Source organism: Dipodomys spectabilis, unplaced genomic scaffold (genome assembly GCF_019054845.1).
Source record: "Dipodomys spectabilis isolate Male_0828 unplaced genomic scaffold, ASM1905484v1 ptg000019l, whole genome shotgun sequence".
NCBI classification, from domain to species: domain Eukaryota; kingdom Metazoa; phylum Chordata; class Mammalia; order Rodentia; family Heteromyidae; genus Dipodomys; species Dipodomys spectabilis.
This window is the reverse complement of record NW_024870696.1, coordinates 21,217,926-21,235,099: the sequence shown is the minus strand read 5'-3', so window position 1 is coordinate 21,235,099 and position 17,174 is coordinate 21,217,926. Positions and strand designations below refer to the sequence as shown.

At 42.9% G+C, this 17,174-nt stretch overlaps 1 protein-coding gene across 3 annotated transcripts in view; it reads left to right on the top strand.

Annotated features, from left to right (window-relative positions):
- Positions 1-15,048, top strand: part of Gramd2b (GRAM domain containing 2B) — a 90,221-nt gene extending 75,173 nt beyond the window's left edge. For 2 of the 3 annotated variants that reach the window (XM_042674670.1, XM_042674671.1), the window contains exons 8-14: positions 71-151; positions 2,916-3,027; positions 4,269-4,391; positions 5,712-5,784; positions 6,003-6,107; positions 9,113-9,206; positions 13,830-15,048. In XM_042674670.1, coding sequence (XP_042530604.1) covers positions 71-151; positions 2,916-3,027; positions 4,269-4,391; positions 5,712-5,784; positions 6,003-6,107; positions 9,113-9,206; positions 13,830-13,871 — 630 coding nt within the window. In that variant the 3' untranslated portion in view covers positions 13,872-15,048. The remainder of the gene's footprint in view (positions 1-70; positions 152-2,915; positions 3,028-4,268; positions 4,392-5,711; positions 5,785-6,002; positions 6,108-9,112; positions 9,207-13,829) is intronic. The other variant, XM_042674673.1, reaches the window with a different exon arrangement.
- The last annotated feature ends 2,126 nt before the right edge of the window (positions 15,049-17,174 follow it).

Below are 17,174 nucleotides of genomic sequence, written 5' to 3'. Positions count from 1 at the left end.
AGCCTCCATTCCTGTATTTTGTATGGTTTTGTGATTGGTCTAGTTTTTCACGTTGTTTCAATAATTTCAGAATTCGAGTGTTGGTAACAGTCCCAATCCATCTTCTCCTGAAAACAGCTTCCGGGAAGACCGCCCTTCATCTTTGCCTCTGGTGAGTTGCCTAATAGCTTGCTAAAGGCAAAAGAAAAGGAGTGTGTCCCACAATGCACTGTGCCTACACCGTGAGCAGGGCTGGGGAAAACATAAGAGCAGAGCTTTTGAGGCCTAGATGAAGAAACAGAGCATATCTTTCCTGGAGAAGAACCACAGGAGGCCATAAGCTTGTTTGTAGTAGTTGAGAGTTGTTCTGCAGAAGATAAAGTTCTACACGATAGTAGGTTGTGATGGTGAGCCACCCATTTATAAGGTCTGCTTTGTTTCTCTCACATACTCTAAGCAAGTGCTCAACTCCTCACCTACATCCACAACCAGTAACATCATTTAAAGAGAGTCACAAGTCTGTATGAGGTGGGGCACGACTCATACCACAAAGCCCTGTACACACTCTCTGTGACAAACTGGGAAATATCAGGCCCTCACACCTATAATCTCAGAAACTCAGGACTGAGATCTGAGGATCCTGGCTTACAGCCAGCCCAAGTAGAAAAATCCAAGAGCCTTTTATCTCTATTTAATCAGAAAAAAAAACAGAAGTGGAGGTGTGGTTCAAGTGATAGAGCACCAGCCTAGGGCTGGGAAGGTGGCTCAGTGGTAGAGCGCTTGCCTTGCATGCCTGAGGCCCTGGGTTCGATTCCTCAGCACCACATAAGCAAAAAGAAAAAAGCCGGAAGTGGCGCTGTGGCTTGAGTGGTAGAGCGCTAGCCTTGAGCTGAAGAGCTGAGGGACAGCACCCAGGCCCAGAGTTCAGGCCCCACGACCGGACCCAAAAATAAAAAATAGAGCACCAGCCTTGAGCAAAATAAGCCAAGGCTATGAGTTCAAGCCCCAGGACTGGCACACACACGCAAAAAGAAAATGTGCATTTATTTATTTATTTAGATTCAAAGCATGTTCACAAGTGGGGCATGGTGCTACATGCCTGTAATCTCAGCACTCAGAAATTTGCGACAGGAATTGGAGACTAACCTCTCAGTACAACTACTTAAAAGTTATTTAAAAAGAATTGTTCATTATTCATAATGACCAAAATGTGAGAAGGAAGAGCCTAATGTCCTTCATCTAATGAATGGATCTTTTAACATGATTTAGATACACAAAGGAATAATGTCTAGCCATAAAAAAGAAAGAAATGCTCATACATTGTTACCGAGAGGCTCCACTTTGAAAACATTATACTAAGTGGGGAAAACAGGACCATATATTATACGATTCCATTTACAAATGCTCTTCTGCAGATGATAAGTTTCCATCCTAATAAGCCCAGCATGGGTTGAAAATCCCATGAAAAATGCATTTTATAGACCTAACCTAACATTGTGCCTTAGCCACACAGCACAGTATACCATAGAACATTGCTCAGTTCCCGTCACAGTCACGCTGCTGCCCAGGAACTGTTTTCTGTCACTTCCTGACATTGTAAGAGAGTCTTGCAAAGTATCACACTTTCCATAAAGTCAAAACAATTAAATATGAACGCTTGGAATGTGACAAACCTGGTTTTACCTGTGGGTCCCCACAGTCATGTTTGGTCACCAGGCAAGTGCAGTCCCTGCCCACATTCAGTTCCTTGATCTATTGACATGCCAGCCTCATGACATGGCCATGGAGATTAGATGTAATTTTATAAGCAGTTTTGCATAATCTTATACAGAATAGGCATTTGATAAACTTGAAGAGCTTTAATTTTTTAATTTTCCTTCCTCCTATAATTGTTTTGGGAGGTCCTAGTACTGAGGCTTGAACTCACACTCTCCCTTAGCTTTTCCACTCAAGGCTGGTACTCTACCACTTGGGCTTCTGCTTCATTTCAGCTTTTTGCTGGATAATTAAAGAAAAGAGTCTCTGGGCCTTTCCTGCCTGAACTAACTCCAAATTGAGAACCTCAGATCTCAGTTCTCTGAGCCACTAGTGCACAAACACACATACACACACACACACACACACACACACACACACACACACACACACACCTGTAAATTCTTGAATGAAATTGAATTTAATTTAAATAACCAAAGACAGGACAGCAAGTTCAAGGGGAAAAGCTGTCACAAGGTGAGTCTCTTCTTTGGCAGCTGCCGGAATTGCTAAAAGCTCAACCTAATTGTATCTTTGCCAGGACACTTTCATGACACCACCTGGGACCTCCGTTAGAGGAGCTGGTGGTTTCCCAAATAGAACTACTCTGCTTTGTTTCTTGCTTCCCTGTCACCGTTCTATAATAAATGTCATGTGTCTGACCTGTTTTGATTGATCTAGGGGGATTAAGGAGCTTCTAATTTTCTTGGTCCAATTTGCAACCTGCTTTTCCTTTTCTGCTTTCCGTATTTTCTGTAAACAGTACTTTAGCAATATGTTCTCTTTTTTAAAACATGGATTCAAACTTGGATCGTTGACTTTCTGTTCACGTTTTCTTTTTGTAAAGTGTCTACAGCAGTCCGTTTTCCTTATTACAAAGCATTAATGAAGCTTCTCTAGTTTCAAGCTTGGATGCTTTTACACCATTAACATTCTAGTGTTGTTGTTTTTTTCTAGCCATTTGTTATTGCAAACAAGTTGGCTACTGTCTCTTGGCAGAATTCTAAGCAGCCAGAAGAATCTCAGTTTCAGTAACCAGAACCTGATCAGTTAGGAAAATCCCAGTAGTAGAGGGCAGTCCCTTTTCTCCCCATATTCTGTGGGTCAAGTGAGAGTGAGCCAGGGCTTACGAAGGCCTGCCCTTCACTAAAGAACATTCTACTGTCACTGTGTCCCTGCAGGACTTCAATGATGAATTCTCAGACCTCGATGGAGTGGTTGAACAAAGAAGGCAGGACATGGAAGGATACAGCAGTTCGGGTTCTCAGACTCCGGAATCAGAGAACTCCCGAGGTCTGGAAAATCTTTGTATCTTGCCTCAAACTTAACTCCCCGCAAAACACGCGCAGCCCACTCCGCACTCTTCCTATTTAACAGATGCAGAGGGAGTCTGAAAGGGGGTATTGAAAGTTCAAAGAAAAGGAAATGTCTTTCTAGAGTAAAAACTCATTTCCTTTTTATGTGTATTTAAGAAATGTCTCATTAGTTGACAGAATGAGCCAGATATGGTGTTGTGCTCAGGAGGCAAAAGCAGGAGGATCAAAAGTTTGAGGCCAGCCTGGGCTATGAAGCAAGTTCCGAAACAGCCTGGGGCATTCACAAGATCCTGTCTCCGAAGTGTCAGTGTGGCTCCAGTGGTAAAGTGCCAGCCTTGAGCAAAAAAAAAGCCAAGCAAGAGCATAAGGCCCTGAAATCAAACCCCAGAACTCCGCGCACTCGTGCACGCACATACACACACACACCACACAAAGACATTCTATTAGGATGACAGTGTGCACTGTTTTCTTACCTCTCGCTGCAGTAATAGTATCCACTGTTGTGGCTTTAGCCTTTTGAAGAAGCAAACTGCTCCAGGATCTCTTTATTACTTATTTTCTTGAGCATTGGGTTTTAATCCACCCACCTCACCCCACTTGTGCCAATCCATGTATATTCTTGGCCATTGTACAGATTCAGAATTTATTTGTTTTATCCAGATGCTAGTGGCTGACACCACTAATCCTAGCTACCACGGAGAATGAGATGTTGGAGGACTGAGATTCAAAGCCAACCCAACCACCGAAAAGCTCAGCTAGGCCAGGTGTCAGTCACTCACCCATGCCTGTATTTCTAGCTACTCAGGAGGCTAAGATCTGAGGATCAAGGTTCAAAGCCAGTCAGGCAGAAAGTCCATGACATTCTTATCTTCAATTAACCAGCAAAAAGCTGGAAATGGATCTGTGACTCAATTTGGTACAGCACCATCCTTAAGCAAAACAGCTAAAGCACAGTACCCAGGCCCTTAGTTCAAGCCCCAGCCCCAGTAGCAACACACACACACACACACACACCACAGAAGCTCAATTGGAGGTGTGGCTTAAGTAGTAGAGCTCCAGCCAAGCAAGTAAGCTGAGTTGTATGCAAATGCCTGAGTTCAAAACCACCACCACCACCCCAAAAAAAAAAGAAGGAAAAGAATTGATTTGCTTTGTGGTTGATGCTGTTTTCAAATCCATCTGGGAACAAACTGACCCCACCTCACTTTGGCTTGGTAGACTTCCACGTGACAGAATCCCAGACAGTTCTGAATGCCACCAAAGGGGAGGCAAAACCACCTCGGGCCGACACCCATGTGAACAGAGTGCCTGATGGCAAAGCCAAGAACCTTCCCACACATGGTAAGGAACTGAAGGTTTTATGGACATGGGGCTATTTCTGTTTGAATTTTGTGTGTGTGCTGGTCCTGGGACTTCAACTCAGAGTCTAGGTGCTGTTCCTGAGCTGCTTTTTGCTCAAGGCTAGCGTTCTACCACTGGAGCCACAGCTCCCTTCTGAATTTTTCATTAGTATTTTGGGAGTCAGAGTCTCACAGACTTGCCTGGCCAGGCTGACTTCTAACTACGATCCTCAGATCTCAGCCTCCTGAGTAGCTAGGATTACAGGCTTGAGCCACCAGCACCTGGCTGTTTGGAACTTCTAAAGAGTCCCAATGTTTCGTTTATATGACTCCTTTCATATTCCTCCTCCCCTCCTGTTGTAGGTCTCTGCATAGTCTCACTTATTCATTCAACAAATAGCATCCAGCTCTGAATTCACTAGGTGATCGGCCTCTCATATTCTCCCTTTATGAAAGTTGCTTCATTATCCCAGTTACTTTGAAATGATAATCCACAGTTTTGATGGTAAAACTCAGATTTTTTTTTTGCTTATTGTTCTAGTCATTAGTTATTAGTTATACTGGCATAAGAGCTCAGAAAGTCATTTCTTGTTCTCCAGTGACCATATGTCCCCAGAGAAACCCTTCATAAAATAGCCATTAAGAAAAACAGTTGAGGGGCTGGGAAGATGGCTCAGTGGTAGAGTGCTTGCCTTGCATGCCTGAGGCCCTGGGTTCGATTCCTCAGCACCACATAAGCAAAAAAAAGAAAAAAAGCCGGAGGTGGCGCTGTGGCTCAAGTGGTAGAGCACTAGCCTTGAGCTGAAGAGCTGAGGGACAGCGCCCAGGCCCAGAGTTCAGGCCCCACTACCGGACCCAAAAATAAAAAAATAAAAAAGAAAAACAGTTGAACAAAACTGTTGGAAAGTCTTGAAGCTATTGTCTAAAATAGCCACTGGGAGGCTTGGTTGATGTTTTTTTAGGAATGACAAGTACTTCTTGAAAGAACTATACTGCACTATGGTGTTAAACTGTTAGTGTGTTTGTGCATGTGTGCATATGCTGGTACTGGGGCTTGAATTAGGAGCCTTAGCACTGTCCTTAGCTTTGTCACTCAAGGCTGAACTCACTACTTGAAACATAGCTTCACTCCTGACTTTTTTTTTTTTTTTTTTTTTGGTAGTGGTGGTAGTGGTTAATTGGAGATAAGAATCTCAGGGATTTCTCTGCCCAGACTAACTTAGAACCTTTAAGATCTCAGCCTCCTGAATAGCTAGGATTAAAAGCATGAGCCTCAGGTTCCTGGTCTTAAGCTGCTCCTTTTCTGTTTTTAACCCAACAGGTCAGTCAGAAACAATTGGAATCTTACCTAAATGTCCAGCTGTTCAACATATTCTTATATTCTATGCAGTTGTGTAAGTAATCTCTTGACTAGTAAGTATAGAAGTGAATGATGAGTTCTCTAAATAAATCTCCACATGGAATCTTTATAGCACCGGGCTTCAAAAGGCATTTTCAATATCTCTTTAGCCAAGTTATTTTGGAAAATCCTCCCAGTGTAGGACGTTATTGTGTTTCTCTTATCAGGTGCTTGCCATTAACTTATTGGAAATGTCTTGTTGTTCCTTTCCAGTGTGTGTGCACTTATCATCTCCACTTTCTACATGAGATACAGAATTAACACTCTGGAGGAGCAGCTGGGGTCCCTGACATCCACTGTGGACACTCACAATACTGAGTAAGACCCTCCCCTCCAGCCCACATCTGTTCCCTGCTCAGATTAGTCCAATTCCCTGGAGCTTAGTTAGCATCCTGCTTAGCAAATATGAATCGAGAACACACTCTCGAGGAGACATTGGGTTAAGTGTATATGTGAACAGTAAAGAGGTAGGAGGGCCATAGAAATAAATGACCTACCCCTGCACTATTCCTGAATTACAGTGTCACCAAGGAAACAGACAGAAGCACACTTAACACTGAATTATCTGCCTCTGTGATCCTAAGACATGATGGTATCTTCAGCCTATTTATTAGACTGTACAAGTTTGTCTCTGTGAAATGGCAGTGAAAGAAGCAATTCAAGTAACTCAGCATGTGTCAGCAAGCATGAGCCTCATGCATATTAAATAACTTATTGACAAACTTCTTGACCACTGTAAATGTTCATCTGTTTACTAGTCAGTTGAATACATCTATAAAGACTTTTGTCATGCGTCACTTTTCAACATGCCTAACCTAATTAAATCTATTCAGACATATTATTTCCCAAACCATATTTACCTGAGGATTTTGTTGTATAGAATGAAAAATAAAGTTAAATCATTACATTCCACCAGAAAGCATACTTTCAGCCTCAAGTTTTAAGTAGCAGGGTTTATATAGAACCTACCATCTGACAGAATCATTATCAAAATGGAAATATACATGTACAAGTCAAATGATTTTTAACCTCATTATTTTTCATTGTAGCCTTGTAGGAAGCTGTTATTTGTGTCTCACAGATGAGGAAACAGAGACTGAGACAAATAATTAAATGACTTTGTTACAGTGTGGGATGCAATCATGGTATAAATGCAGGTCTCTATAGCTACCTGGGCTTCCCAGCCCGCCAGAGCCTCTCATCCGTTAGTGTGCACCAGTATTATCTAGAGGTCTTGGAGGAGATATTGAAGGATCCACTCCCAAATTTCTGATGCAGTAGGTAGGGGATTAGGACTTCTTTGAGAACTTTGAGAAGTTTTGTACTACACCATTCTAGGACCTACTTTCTTCTCGCCTGATTACCCTAGGAGCTCTTTTGAGTGGCTTACATGTATTCTGGTATTCAGGTCACTTTAAACCACACACACACACACACACACACACACAATGAAATACAGAAGCCTAAACAATTGTGTGCACTAGATTCAGATCCTCCCCTTATTTTCCCATCTTGTCCAGAATGCCAGTACAATTGAAGTTAATAAGTGTTTCTACAGGCTGTTCGTTCACTGTCACATAGGCGTTGTTATAGGAATAATACCTCATGTCCTGTTATCGGTTCATTAACTTGGGAGTGAGGGGAGGGGAAATTCCATAAGTAAGTGGAATATTCATTCTCCTCTTGAAAGAACCTACTCAGGAAGGAGTCTGAAAATAGATCTTTAAAGGAACAGTCACAAGAAGCTCAAGAACATGGAGGGACACCCGTGGAGGGAAGCCTGTTGCTTCTGTGCTAGTCCGGGCCGAGCTTCCCCAGGTCCCCGGAGTAACCCATCTACACTAATCCACACATGGGCAGCCTGATTCCTCATGCGCAGAAGCCCCTTCCCTCAGACTCCATACGTGTTACCAGCTGTAGCTCACCAACAGCTGTCGATTATAGCTCCTCAGGGACTGCTGTTCCCCCGAATTCCCATCGCAGGAGTGAGAACACCACTGCCACTCAGAATGACAGTTCTCTGGGCCTTGGTTCCCTCATCTAGAAAATCTGAGATTTACATTCTGTTTCTATGTGTTGAAGATTAGGAGTGCAGTATTTGTCTCAGCACTAGAAAACAGATAATTGTTAAGATATGGATAATTGCCAATAATTTGCCAAGCGAGCTGGTTGCCTGTGGCTCATGCCTGTAATCCTAGCTACTTGGGAAGCTGAACTAGATGTGAGGCCAGCCCTGGCAATGGAGTTCTGGAGACCTCTCCTCAACACTAGCTGGCTCTGGTGACATGTACCTGTCATTCCAAGTGGCTAAGACTGAGAGTCCAAATTCCAGGCCAGCCCAGGCAGAATAATTCACCAGACTCCAACTCTGTGAAGAGAAGCTAGACTTGTGGCACATGCTTGTAATCTCAGCAACAATGGGAAGCCTAAAATAAGTGGATCATAGCTCATGTGCACACACACACAGGCAATGTCCAGAATTAGCCTGCAAAAAACCAGGGCTGGAGGCATGGCTCAACAGTAGAGCACCAGCCTGTTAAGGGTGAGTTCAAACTCCAATACTGCCAAAAATAATCATCATCATAATGTACCAAATGCCTCTGTCTCAAAAGTAGACCCTAGGTGAAACCAATGAGACCAGTCACTGACATCCAACTAACATGAAATCAAAAGCAGGAAATATAGAAACAGTACAGACCAGGGTTCTTAACCTTGTTGTAGAATATCTCATAAATAGCTTCAGACCCTCTCTGCCATTATATGTATTTGCTGTGCTTTCCCATATTTCCTATATACTGTTAGCTAATGCAAGACCCCGGAGTAAAAGCCCATGACAAATAGTTCAGTAGTGCACGTTGACTACACCTACTTTAGTGTAAGGCAAGGCCAACTATACTTGCATGACAGATCTCAAGGAATCAGCTCAAAAGTCTACTTCAGTGGCAACTTAATCTAGATAAGACATTCCCAAACTCTCTGAAAGTTCTACTAGAGATCACTCCTATTCAAGGAAAAAACAATAATGTCTGTGCCTGAAATGAGCAGTAATCCTTGTAAGTGTCTATCACGGTGGAATAATGGTCTGGTTTTTGTTTAGAAGCCAAGCCACAGCTTGCTCCAAAGTAGTGTAACAGATTTCTAGTTAAGCTTGAAGGGATTAGTCTTCTACATATCCGGTGTGGGCTCGGCATTACTGCAAGGCCTAACACATTCAGAAGTGCTCTCTCCCTCTGCCGTAGCCTAGTCTTCCCTTGCGCTAGATCTAAAATGCGTTCAGTCTCTTGCTTCCTTGCCCATAATGACTCTTCTCTTTGTTCTTACAGACAGACTGTCTCATCGGGCCTGGGGTCTGAAGTACAGTTAAACGTGGAGGTCCTCTGCCAAGAGCTCACAGCCAACATAGTGAAACTAGAAAAGGTGACTTTCGTCTTTCCTGTGCATAATCACACTAGCTCCTGTCATTTGAATCAGCCAAGGCTTGCACACTCAGCTACGTTCAGGTGGTCAACCTTGTTCAAGAGGTTGCAAAATCAGTGTAAAAAGAAACTCTGTATTTCAATGAAGAAACATTTGCCTTAAAATTGTGGCCTAGTTGGTCTGTCTTTTGTGCTTCCTACTTGGTTGGACATATTTCTTTGTACCAGCAGGCCAGCGGCGTGTGACCACCAACCCCGGGTTCTGGAAGGCCCCAGTGGGAAGTGAGCAAATGCTATGGGGGCTGAACAAAGATGCAGCTACAACTGCACCAGGCTGATTCCTGCAAGACCCAGAATAATTGCACTCAGTCCATAGTAGGACCCTAGAAAGTAGATGTCATTGCTACTAGCTGATAAGGAAAGAATGGAGTTTCAAACTCCCTTGCTCACGGTCATGTATGTAAAAAGTTTACTAGGGACTCGGAATTTGAACCAGGGATGTTCAGCGGCAAATTTGTATTGAGAAGCCCTGCTTGGGCTCTCACAGGCTTAGCCTGTGAGAGGCCCTGCGTTCAGTCTCAGCACTGAAGAAATAAACCAGCCCTCTGCTATCCTGCTGCTCAGAATCCAGCCTTAGGTATTATGGATAAAGGCAAGAGTGCAGCTCTGCCCCTAAAGGTACTTACCTCCCAGGACAGAGCGTCCCTAGCTTGTGACATTCTTGGAAGATTACAGGAGGCTGAACTAAGACTAGCGGATAAGCATCTCAGAAATATGCCACAATCAAGTCTAGTTACTAGGTCTTACTTTCTTCCCCTTTCAGCATTTCTGTCCCTTTCCACCTGATAACTACTTTGTTTTTTACTCTAATCCTTAAGAAAAGGTATAGGTGGGAAATCCTGTGTTCATTTGAACTAATTGTAAGTTTCCAGTATTTTGGTAGCTTTGTATAATAATGCTGTGTGGGAAGAAATACGAAATTCAAAGGTGCAAAATTAAACTGTGTTTGTTTTCCAACCCTAAATGTTATCAAGTATTTAACAACTAAGCAAGGAGTTTCCAAACTGCTGATCTAAACCAAGCCCAGACCAAAAAAAAGTCATTATATCTTTGGGCAAACATGGAAACAATGCTTTTGAATTTCGTATCAGCCTAGAAAAGTTATAGATTCGTTACTAAAATTATTTTTCTTTTTAACACGTTGTGTTTTCTGAGAATTGAACATATTTTTTTTTTAAGAAAGAACTTTGGCTTTCGTGCTGACTTACAGACTAGGATGTATTTGTTTTCTTTCTCTTCTTTTTTTGTTTTGTTGTTGCTGTGCTGGTAGTGAGGCTTGAACTCAGTGCTTGGGCACTGATTCTCTATTACTTTGGTTTCTGCTTTTCCTCATTCTGACATTCAAATGATGTTCTTTGGAGAGAAACACACAGAATCCTGCTACCTTCCCTGTGGTTCTTCCCTCTCCTACCAGGCCTGTGCAGGACACCACATTCTGTGAGAAGGAGACAAGTAACAGAAGGACGTGTTCAGGGCAGAGCAGTGCTGCTCTTCCAACACCCAGCATTACCATTAGAGCCTGCCTTTGTCCCAACCAGAACCAAGTAAAAGTCGATTTGGGACAAAACGCACATTCTAAGAAGTTCGCATTCTAAAATGTTACAAGTTGCACACATTGCTCAAAGATATGTGTTTAAAAGAGTTACAAGCCACATCCTAACTGTGTGTGTGTGTGTGTGTGTGTGTGTGTGTGTGTGTGTGTGTGTGTGTGTGTGTGTGTGTGTCCTAGAGCTTGAACTCAGGGCCTGGATGCTGACTACCATTTGAGCCATAGCTCCACTTCCAGCCATTTGGGTGGATAATTAGAGATAAGAGTCTCACAAACTTTTCTGCCCTAATAGGCTTCTAACCACAATCCTCAGATCTCAGCCTCCTGAGTTGCTAGGGTTAAGTTCGAGCTTTTTTTGAGAGCTTGTTTGGAGGTTCTAGCAGGGGAGCGCAGCTACTCGTATACCCTTGACCGAAGACCGGTCCTCCTCTATCGGGGATGGTCATCCTCTTCAACCGAGCGCGCAGCTTCGGGAGGGACGCACGTGGAGCGGTGAGGGAGGAGGGGGACACCCGCCTAGCCAGCCAGATCAGCCGAATCAACCCTGGCGATCAATGCAGTGACAGATGTCGCAGCCAGATCGCCCTCACATCCAAGTTCGAGCTTTTGTTGATTGGTTGTCTCTCCTCAGCAATCAGCAAATTAGTCAGCACAGCCCTGGGGCGAAATAGCAGCCCTGTGCTGGGTGTGCTGCAGACCTGGTAGGGCCTCACAGCCACAGTAAAGTCATGGTGAACACTGCTCTCTCGGTCATCCTCATGGGAGAATTTTGAGAATAATTGCCACCTCTGTTCTTTTCCTACTTTACCAGTAAGTGGTTAATTTGTTGGAAAAATGTCTCCAGTTCTCTTGCCATTCATACGTTCTTGGTCCAGCCAACCCCTGACTGCCAGTCTGACATTGTAAAACTGAATCTCACGGATTTTTCCTCTGTATTTTCTAATTACTACTAAAGTTCCACAGCTCATATATTTACTGGCCATTTGCTTTACACGTTGGGATTTTTGTTGTTTTGGAGTTTGGGTTTTTTTTGGGGGGGAGGGGGGTTGTTGATGTTTTGCAGATGTTAGATATCAATCTTGTGTTTCATTTCCTTCTCTGTCTTTCTGCTTGTCTTCATTCCTGAGGGTGAGGGTAGGGCGGGAATGCTATGGAACAGGAATGTGGAGGGAGGAAAGCAGGGAGTAAAGATGTAATTATTTTCTTATTAATGGTAGAGTGAAATAGTAGAAAGATCATGAATTTCATAGTCAGACCTTTCTTCTTCTCCCTACTCTGCAAGTTACTGCTTGTGAAAGTGGTTTGTTATTTACTCTTTCTGGCCCTCTGTTTGCTGTGTGTATCCTTTCTCGGTGTGGTGTCACAGATTGAGATAAACCTCCATCAAATCCCAGCACATACGTGTTAGAACCCCCTTCTCTTGCGTCCGCTGAGTATACCTGTCCATCACAGATCGCCTCCAAAGGGTAGCATTTCCCTTTTTGTTGTTGTTATTTGAGGTAAGGTCTCGCAACATAATTCAAGTTGGCCTAGAGCTAACTGTAGCTCAGGATCTTATACTCAAGATCCTCCATCTCTGCCTTTCTGAGATTATACATATGCACCTCCATGGTTGGCTCCAAATGATGTGCTAGTCCTAACTAAATACCACAGACCGAATAGTTTATAAAGAATAAAAATGTATTGAACTTATGGCTCTAGAAGCTGGAAGAACCAAGATCAAGGAGTTATATCTAGTGAAAAAAAGAAAAATCTTGCTCTGGGTAGCAGTGGCTCACACCTGTTATCTTAGCTACTCCAAAGGTTGAGATGTGAGAATCGCAATTCAAAGCCAGCCCAGGCAAGAAAGTCCCTAAGACTCTTATTTCCAATTGACCACCAAAAACAGCCAGAAGTGGAGCTGTAGCTTAAGTGATAGAGCACTAGCTTTGAATACAAAGGCTCAGGGGCAGGGCCTAGATCCAGAGTTCAAGCCCCAGGACCAGCACCATAAAAACAAAAAACAGGGCTGGGATGTTGTTCAGTGGCAAAGCGCTTGCCTAGCAAGTGCAACGTCCTGGGTTCGATCCCCAGTACCAAAAAAGAAAAGACAAAAAAAAATACAGTTAAAAAAACAAACAAACAAACAAAAAAACAACCTCTTACTGATGGATTCTCTGTAAGGTCCCACAATAGCACAAGGCCTCATATAGTGAGACAGAGCTAGTTTGCTGACTGTGTATTTCCTTCTCTTCTTATAATACAGCCACCTCAAGCTAACATTGACCCGTAACTTCGGGGATTAAGGTTCATCATGAGTTTGGATGGACAAATATGATACCACAACAAAAGGAGGTTCTGTTCCTTTGGTCCCCAGGGTTTCCTACTCCCATCAGAGTCTTAGTTATTTGCAGTGCCTGCCTCCCTCTGAATTCTTTAAAATCTATTTATTCAACACTGAGAGTGTTTTTAATGGCCAACCTTGGACTAGAGTCGTATGGCCCAAACACAGGACATGGTTGATCTTGTCCCTATGAAATTTGTAATCCTCCTGGGCATGTTGTGCATTATGATCTCAACATTATGAGGTAACATTGTCTAACTAAAACTACAGACGTGTTTTGTGAAGACCACATTGGCTCCGGATGTATCGGGTCACACCTGTATCTCTAGCTCATTGTTCTCATTTTCTCTTTATCAGCCTGTACTGGTTAGACAGAGATTTCATTGGGATGTTTCCCTATATACATATGATACACTTTTATCAAATTCACTCCATTACTCTTTCTTCTCCCCTCTTCCCCACTTTTTAATGTTTCATTTCATTTTGTGTGAAACAACTTACCATATTCATATACACACACATTAACCCACTTCCCCCTAATTCCACTCCATTTAAGTTTAATACATCCATAAGGTAGAGTAGATTAGTCTCAAGGTAGAGTAAATTAATCTCAAGCATTTACAAACCACAGCAAATATGTTCCTAAAATCCTCCTTTCTGTTTAATGACAGCTTCTCTTTTCTTATTTCAAGATTCAAAACAACTTACAAAAGCTGCTAGAGAATGGTGACTGACCAACCAGACCCGCTGGGACCAACGTAATACCTCAGTTTCCCCTGAAGAAGGTGCTCGCGAGGGGTTCTTATTGAGCGCCCCCTGCTGGTCGGAGGCACGAGCGGATGAGAATCAGCTTGTTTGTGTTTGCCCTTGAAGAGCTCCAGCTCAGGAAAAGGGAGAAGGGGAATCGTTTGCTTCTTGTGCAATAAAAGTTGATCTTGTCTCTCTGAGAAAGTGTTTGCTGCTCCTGTTGCTGCTGCTGCGTAAGAAAACAGACCCATCTCGGGAGGCCTCAGGACGGGCCAGGAGGACACTGTGGAATGCCTGTAGTTCCAGATTATCTTCACTGTCAATGAACACTCCTTCCTCTCCTCCTTCTCTCTCCCTCCATCTCTTAAGTCACCAGCCTTCAGACTAAGGGATACATGGTGACCCACAAGGCCCATGTGGTCCTTTACAAGTTAGCCATGAGTCTCCAGAAATGCAATGAACGTCTAACTAGTCATGCTTGCTTCAAACAGAACTGACATTTCTCTTTTTCTCTCTCTTTCTCATTCTTTTGTTGTTATGTTCTGATGTAAATCATATCTGTATCATAATTTCTCAATGCAGTTTTAGTAAGAATGTTAAATAGAGTGGATTAAACTATCCTGTTTATGTTTTATTTGTTTCTGTAACTAATATTTAATTACATGGGTTCTCAGCCACCTCAGGTCAAGAATCTGTGAGCTGTGAGAAGGTGATACTAAATGAAACTTAATTCTGAAGCCAAAACTAATCTTTAAACCAAAAGTTGTAATGGTGATTTAATGCCAGATGAAAAACACTGAAATTTTTAAGATTGTAGGTTGGCTAGGTTTAAACCATGATAAAACCTATTTCAGCATGGCAACTGTATATCTTTCTCTTTTACTAACTGAATTAATGAAGGAACTGGTGGGTTGCTCACTCTGTTTACCATTTGGGTTGGTTGGTTTTTATTAATAATTGTTTAGGGTACCATAAGATATGTAAGTATAAAATATATTCTGTTCCTAACTGCAATGCATTTTATAATCATTTCTATGAAATGTATTTTGTTAATCAGATCAGCTAATGAGTGTATTTTGGTTACATCATTTGTATTTTTAGCCTACTAGACAACTGTGCCTGGTACACCACAGGCTATTAAAATAATGTTCATTGGATAAAACAGCCTACTAAGAATAAGTGGGAAACGGAACAACATACAACAAATGGGCCCATCAGCTGCACTGGACATAGAAGAAAAACAACTAAGCAACCCAAAGACAGTGATGGGAAGGGAGGAATGGGAGGGAAAGAGGGAACAGCCTACACTAAGCAAAAGGAAAGAAATGGAAACATCATCTGATGTGGAAGAAATGATTGTATTGTCAAAGTTCATAGCATTCGCAAACTTTATAGACCATGATGGTGACAATTTGCCTTGTGATGGTTAAAATGTGTTTGTGACTTTAAGTGTCACTATTCCACAGTACTGTGAAGTATGTAGATTTTATGTAATCACCTAATCTCAATTTTTTTAAAAAAGCCTGCTAACAAAACTAAGACATACGGTACTTCTACTACACTTCTACTACTTCCTATTTACTTCAGACATCAAGGGTCCTGGTGACTCACCCTAGTAATCCTTCTCAAGAAGCTGAGCTCTGAGGATCATCATTCAAATAGCTCATGGAGAAAATTCTGTGAGACTCTTTAACTCCAGTTAACCAGCAAAGTCAGAAATGGAGCCATGGTTCTAGTGATAGAGTGCTAACCTTACACAGAAAAAGCCAAGGGAGATCCCAGAACTGGCAATAAGGAAAAAGCAAACATTTTAAAACTTAAAAAAAAAAATGAGTTCAGTTGTTTGTATCAGTGAGAAAGCAAGCCATGAAATAAATGACTAGATAAAGCAAGGCTTGCTTCAAAGTTCCAGTCCCCAGGTAAGATTCCCCTAACCCTTTTCCCTGGACTTTCATTTTTCTGATGAAGCTAGAAGTACCCATTGGTAGTACAAGTACCCATTGGTAGTACCAGTAGGATGATTAGTTACAATAACATCTCTGAAGCACAGGGCTGTGTGTGTGTGTGTGTGTGTGTGTGTGTGCACATGCGCGCTAGTATTGGGACTTGAACTGCAGGCCTAGGCTCTGTCCCTGAGCTTCCTTCTCAAGGCTAGCCTCTTCCACATCAGACACAGCTCCATTTCCTTCTTTCCTGCCTGGGCTGTCTTCGCACCATGAGCCTCAGATCTCAGCCTCCTGAGAAGTTAGGATTACAGATGTAAACCACCAGCACCTGGCTCAGTGCGTGTTGTGGGTTAAGCCACCAAGAGAGACCACACAGACAGTACAACCAATAGAAAGTCTTTATTACCAACCCGGATTACGCTGGGCAGCCGGGTGCCCAAAGTGCAGTCCCAGGCCTGTTCTAGGGGCCCCTTTTAAGACAGAAAACCCACCTCCTTGTTTGCTCACAGGTGGAAAGTCCCAAAGTGTTCTTTTCTGCAGGTGCAAGCCAAGCAGGAAGTTACAGCGTCTAGTTACAGCTAGACAATGCTGTAAGCAAGCATTGAGCAAGGACAGCATGACCTGTTTCTATGACTCGCTGCCTAGGAACATAAACAGAACAATGGATACATAGCTTTCAATGTCAAACCCTAAGAATCTAGTCTCAAGATGGAATCACAAAAGCAAAATAGAGCCACAGAGGCTGAGTGAACTCTTAAGATGGAGAGGTTGAATAAGCCCTGTTGTAATGGCTTTGATGAGCAAGTTCGCTCTTAACAGATACCAAGTTCCTTACCCTTAAAAATATTTTCCTGCCGGACGCTGGTGGCTCACGCCTGTAATCCTAGCTACTCAGGAGGCTGAGATCTGAGGATCGCGGTTCAAAGCCAGCCCGGGCAGGAGAGACCGTGAGACTCCTATCTCCAATAAACCACCAGAAAACCGGAAGTGGCGCTGTAGCTCAAGTGGTAGAGTGCTCGCCTTGAGCTGAAGAGCTGAGGGACAGCGCCCAGGCCCAGAGTTCAGGCCCCACAACCGACAAAAAAAAAAAAAAAAAAATATTTTCCTGAGCCAGGCACCACTGGCTCACACGAGTAAGCTGAGACCTCAGGATCATGGTTCACAGCCACCTCAGGTAGGAAAGACTATGAGTCTCTTATTTCCAATTAGCCACCAAAAAGCCAGAAGTAAGATGTGGCTCAAGTGGCAGAGCACTAGTCTTGAGCAAAAATGTTCAGGGACAGTGTCCAGGCCCTGAATTCAACCCCCAGGACCAGCAAAATAAATCAATAAAAATACTTTTCT